The sequence below is a fragment of the Glycine soja genome, chromosome 12 (assembly GCF_004193775.1).
Source record: "Glycine soja cultivar W05 chromosome 12, ASM419377v2, whole genome shotgun sequence".
In the NCBI taxonomy this organism is placed as follows: domain Eukaryota; kingdom Viridiplantae; phylum Streptophyta; class Magnoliopsida; order Fabales; family Fabaceae; genus Glycine; species Glycine soja.
The window spans coordinates 43,310,507-43,315,333 of NC_041013.1; the positions used below are offsets into that span (position 1 = coordinate 43,310,507).

At 41.4% G+C, this 4,827-nt stretch overlaps 1 protein-coding gene across 1 annotated transcript; it reads left to right on the top strand.

The window, feature by feature from the left end:
• Nucleotides 1–331: 331 nt before the first annotated feature.
• Nucleotides 332–4,400, top strand: LOC114379468 (TPR repeat-containing thioredoxin TTL1-like). The gene is made up of 7 exons (XM_028338135.1): nt 332–1,579; nt 1,902–2,097; nt 2,334–2,518; nt 2,603–2,936; nt 3,019–3,223; nt 3,307–3,413; nt 3,549–4,400. The coding sequence occupies exons 1-7, from the start codon at nt 663–665 to the stop codon at nt 3,699–3,701; spliced, it is 2,097 nt and encodes a 698-aa protein (XP_028193936.1). The 5' UTR covers nt 332–662; the 3' UTR covers nt 3,702–4,400.
• The last annotated feature ends 427 nt before the right edge of the window (nt 4,401–4,827 follow it).

Here is a 4,827-nt window from a genome sequence, read left to right on the forward strand (position 1 = left end):
ATAAGTTATAAAATATTAAGTAACTTTTTGATCCATAAAAATAAAAAATAGATTTTACATCATGTCCTTTGTTCAATTAAACGAGGTTAATCCCTCAATCTAAATGCTAGTACAATAATTCTTCTAAAAATTATTCTAAATTAGTTAAGGACATAATTTTATCCTAAGAAGTATATACATACCAATTAAACTCAAGTAATTTATCCTAAAATGAAATTAAAAGATAAAAAAAGGAGAGCAAGAAGCAAAATAAAACCAAACCTTGTCTCGTGAAGGAGGAGGAAAAGAAAATAAAAGCTCAATCTTTTTCTTCTCCATCCTTCTTCTTCCATTCTCTTCTCTCTCACACAAATTCTCTCTCTAGAAAAAAAAGCTTTATTTTAATATTTTCCCTCCCTCTCTCTCTCTAGAATTTCACCACCACCAACACTCACTCATATTCATTCTTTGCTTGCTCTTTTTATATATCACGAGATCCCCATCTCTTTCTTTCTTTCCCCTCCTCTCTCTCTCGTTCATGTCTTTTTTCTTTAGACCTTCCCAATTCTCACTCCTCCAACACCACCACCACCCATTCCTAACACACACTCTCACCCAGAGAGAGAGAGAGGAGTAGGTTCGTTCATCAAGTTCGAATTTTGAACCACCCCTTTTGTTCCGCAATGTCGCGTTCGTCGGGGAAGCCGGTTTCCGAGGTGGTCGGCATAGACGCCACCTTCGCCGATCGGTTCCGCGACGCGCTCACCTGCGACGACGGCAGCAACAACAACAACAATATTAACAAGCCCGACTTCCGAGAACTCGATCTGGGCTCGCCGGTCTCGCCATTGCGGACCACGCGCGGGCCTGCCGCCAGTAGCAGCTCCAGCTCCTCGGGCTCCTTCTCGGGCCGAACCGGGCCCACCCGCAAGCCTGAATCGGCTCAAAATAATAGCAACACCAACACTCACACTCATAGTCTCAGCAACAACAACAACTCCGGTGAACTTTCTGGTTCAAGTGAGAACAGCCCCACCGCGCGTAAACCGGGTCACAGGAGATCTGACTCCGGATCTGCGCTGGTGCCGTTGATATACTCCGGTCAGACGGCGACTTCGCCGGCCATGAATGTTCTTCCGACCGGGAACATTTGTCCATCTGGGAAGATCTTGAAGGCGGGGATGATGGCGAATCGGAGTAGCAGAACTAGTAGAAGCGATGTTTTGGGGTCGGGGATGGGAAACTACGGCCACGGAAGCATAATGCGTGGCGGAGGGAAGGTGGAGCCGGCGAGTTCTCGCGGCGGCGGCGGTGGGAATGAGACGGTGAAGAAAGGGGGGCACGTGCAGAGTGTGGATCCGGAAGAGTTGAAGAGGTTGGGGAACGAGTGTTACAAAAGGGGGAACTTTGCTGATGCGTTGAGTCTCTATGATCGCGCGATTGCGATGTCGCCGGCGAGTGCCGCTTACCGGAGCAACCGCGCGGCGGCGCTGACGGGCCTCGGACGGTTGGGTGAGTCTGTGAGGGAATGTGAGGTGGCTGTGAGGTTGGATCCTAATTATGGAAGGGCTCATCAGCGTTTGGCTTCTCTTTTCCTCAGGTGGAGATGATTCATCAAGTTCTTTATTTTTTGTTTGAATTGTTTTACCCTTTATTGTTTTGATTTGATTTTTTTGAAGTTGTTATTTATTTGTTAGGATTTGATGGCATTGGTTGATTTGGGTCTTGTTAATTAAGCTAAAATCAACTTGTGCATCTCAAGTTATGGAGAAGTTAGTGCATAAGTTGATTTTGAAGCTTAATTTATTTTACATTTGTATTTGTATATGTGGTTATGGAGAAGTTTATTTAAACAAGATTTTGGTTGCTTTTGGGTGGAGTGTGGAATTGTGTTGATTCGAATGGGAGTGGTAATGTGACAGGTTGGGACAAGTTGAGAATGCAAGGAAGCACCTTTGTTATCCTGGGATGCAGCCAGATCCGTCTGAGATGCAGAGGTTGCAAGTGGTGGAAAAGCATATCAGCAAATGTGGGGATGTACGGAGGGTTGGGGAATGGAAGAGTGTTCTCAGGGAAGTTGATGCTGCTGTTGCTGCTGGAGCGGATTCTTCGCCTCAGGTATTGTTAATATTGTTATTGATTTTTCATGGTTTTAGATTGTGTTGCAGTTGTGGTTTTGTCACGATCTTTGCTGACAAATGTGGCTGATCCAGCTGCAATTGTGGTGGGGACAGTGCGGCTGAAATTACCGTTATTTAAAACTTTGGTTGTTATAATTTTTTTCTTATATCTGAGTTGGATATGTTTTTGAGGTGTGGATGAATGGCTGAACTGGTTGGAAATTGAATTTACAGCTCTTTATGTGTAGAGCAGAAGCGTTTTTGAAGCTCCACCAGATTGATGATGCGGAATCAATTTTGTTGAGTATTCCCAAATCAGAGCTGCAAACTAATTCCTCTTCTCAGGCAAGGTTTTTTGGGATGCTATCAGAGGCTTATTCCTATTTTGTCAGAGCTCAGATTGAGATGGCATTGGGAAGGTGAGTTCAGACACTATTAGCCTTCATCTGAAATCCTAAGATGTTTCTGTTGGAAAGTGAAAATGGATGATGGGTGTATTGCAGGTTTGAGAATGCAGTTACAGCTGCTGAGAAAGCAAGTCAGATTGATTCCCGGAATGTTGAAGTTGCTGTTTTGCTCAACAATGTGAGGATGGTGGCAAGGGCTCGAGTGCGCGGAAATGATCTTTTTAAATCTGAAAGGTACACTGAGGCTTGCTCGGCATATGGGGAAGGTTTGAGACTGGACCCTTCGAATTCTGTTCTATATTGCAATAGAGCAGCTTGTTGGTTTAAGCTTGGGCAATGGGAACAGTCAATTGAAGACTCCAACCAAGCTTTACATATCCAACCAAATTACACCAAGGCCCTTCTTCGAAGAGCTGCATCAAACAGTAAGGTAAATTGATTTTTTATTCTGCGATACTGTGTTTTTTGTCATGAAGTTTTGTGATGCCATCGTTGCTTTTTGTTAAATGCAGCTAGAAAGGTGGGAAGAAGCAGTCAAAGATTATGAGATCTTGCGGAGAGAACTTCCAAATGACAATGAAGTTGCTGAATCTCTTTTCCATGCACAAGTTGCCCTAAAGAAATCACGAGGGGAAGAAGTATATAATTTAAAATTTGGTGGTGAAGTGGAAGAAGTCTCAGGTCTTGAGCAGTTTAGAGCTGCAATTTCTTTACCAGGTAATTGAAATGTTTAAAGAGGAGTCTTCTGCAACTCATTATAGTCATTTTTCAAGTCTCCTGATAAATCTATAATTTGGCAGGTGTATCTGTTGTCCATTTTGAAGTTGCATCTAACTTGCAATGCAAACAAATATGGCCATTTGTCAATACACTATGTGGTCGATATCCATCTATTAACTTCCTCAAGGTATCTCACTTTACAACTTAAAATGAAGTTGTTTTTCTAACTTCACTACCTGTTATTTTATTAATTTAGATTTAAAAGAGAGCAATATGGGAGTTTCCTAATGAATGCAATTGTTTTTTTTGTCTTTGATCAAAGGTGGACATTCAGCAAAGCCCAACAGTTGCAACTGCAGAGAACGTTCGGATTGTACCGACCTTCAAGATATACAAAAATGGCAGCCGGGTGAAGGAAATCGTATGCCCTAGTCGCGACATGTTGGAACACTCTGTGAGGCATTACAGCTTTTAGAACCTCATGACTTGTAATGCTTCTATGTTGTCTTCTGCACTTCCGTCTTGTTGTTTCCCCAAACCTCCAGTTAAACTCTCTAGTCTCTACAGCTCTTCCAGTCTTTTGATCCCACCATAAAGTGATCACCTCATCATATCATACCTGTGACATAGTCAAAACCAAATAATAATCTCTTTAGCAGCCAATACCATTGGAACCTAGAGATAGTCTTGTAGTTCCTTTTGAAGTTTTTATTTATTCATTCGTTCCTCATTGCTCTTTGGTTCCATGTTCCTCCCAACTCCCTTTTGTCGATTTTCTTTGTCTTATCCACTCCTTTTCAGTTCAATAGGTCAGCTGTTCTTGTACCCCCCAGTTTCTTCAAGGTTAAAAGTAAAAAAAAAAAAATTGTTTTTTTCTTGTCTGTACAATTGATTTAATGATGAGTTTAAATTACCTTTTAAGATAGACAAATATAGACAGATATAGAATGAAGGGAGGGGGAGGGTGTTGTGCTAGTTAGAGGGGGGATCTGTACAATGTATATATGTGGTGATATATACAAGACACTGGAAGCCTTTGAGGGGGGAGAGATAGGATGAGTGGTGGGGTAGCTACTGAGTTGGCAAAAGGAGGATGAAAATGTTACTATTATCATTGTTTTTTTTTTATCCTATCTTAGCCATTTAATCAATAAAAAGTTCCCATTTTTTTTTACTTGGGTTTTTTCCTCTTTGCTTTGTATGTTGTTGTCTTTAAGACTTAAAACCATGTACTATTAATAACTATAGAGTGTTGTTGAGAAGGGAATTGTCATTTATGCATTGGGCAGAGGCTGCAAAAGCTGACTCGGTCTTGGGATTGGAAAAATAGTCGGTTATGGCATTTAAGTTGATGGCCTTTTCTTGGTTATGTTTGGCATCTAAAGGCAAGGGACATATGTTTTAAATGAAGGGGTTGGTTATGTAATAGAGAGGGGTGTGGTCTCGGGTGGTTGATACGATTCATAACTCCATCCATGAACTTTGTAATTTGATTGGGCGGTGGACCACTTAGTCATATTTAATAATATACCTAGCAAATCTTAGTTTATTTTTTTATTTACCCTAAGATAATGGATGAAAGACAGAATAATATTATAAAA

Bases quoted from the DNA above. Each gene is read 5' to 3' on its own strand.
- LOC114379468 (XM_028338135.1), top strand. From the start codon at position 663: ATGTCGCGTTCGTCGGGGAAGCCGGTTTCCGAGGTGGTCGGCATAGAC. The intron at 1,580-1,901 runs GTGGAGATGATT...GTAATGTGACAG, and splicing joins TTGGCTTCTCTTTTCCTCAG to GTTGGGACAAGTTGAGAATG. The intron at 2,519-2,602 runs GTGAGTTCAGAC...GGTGTATTGCAG, and splicing joins ATTGAGATGGCATTGGGAAG to GTTTGAGAATGCAGTTACAG.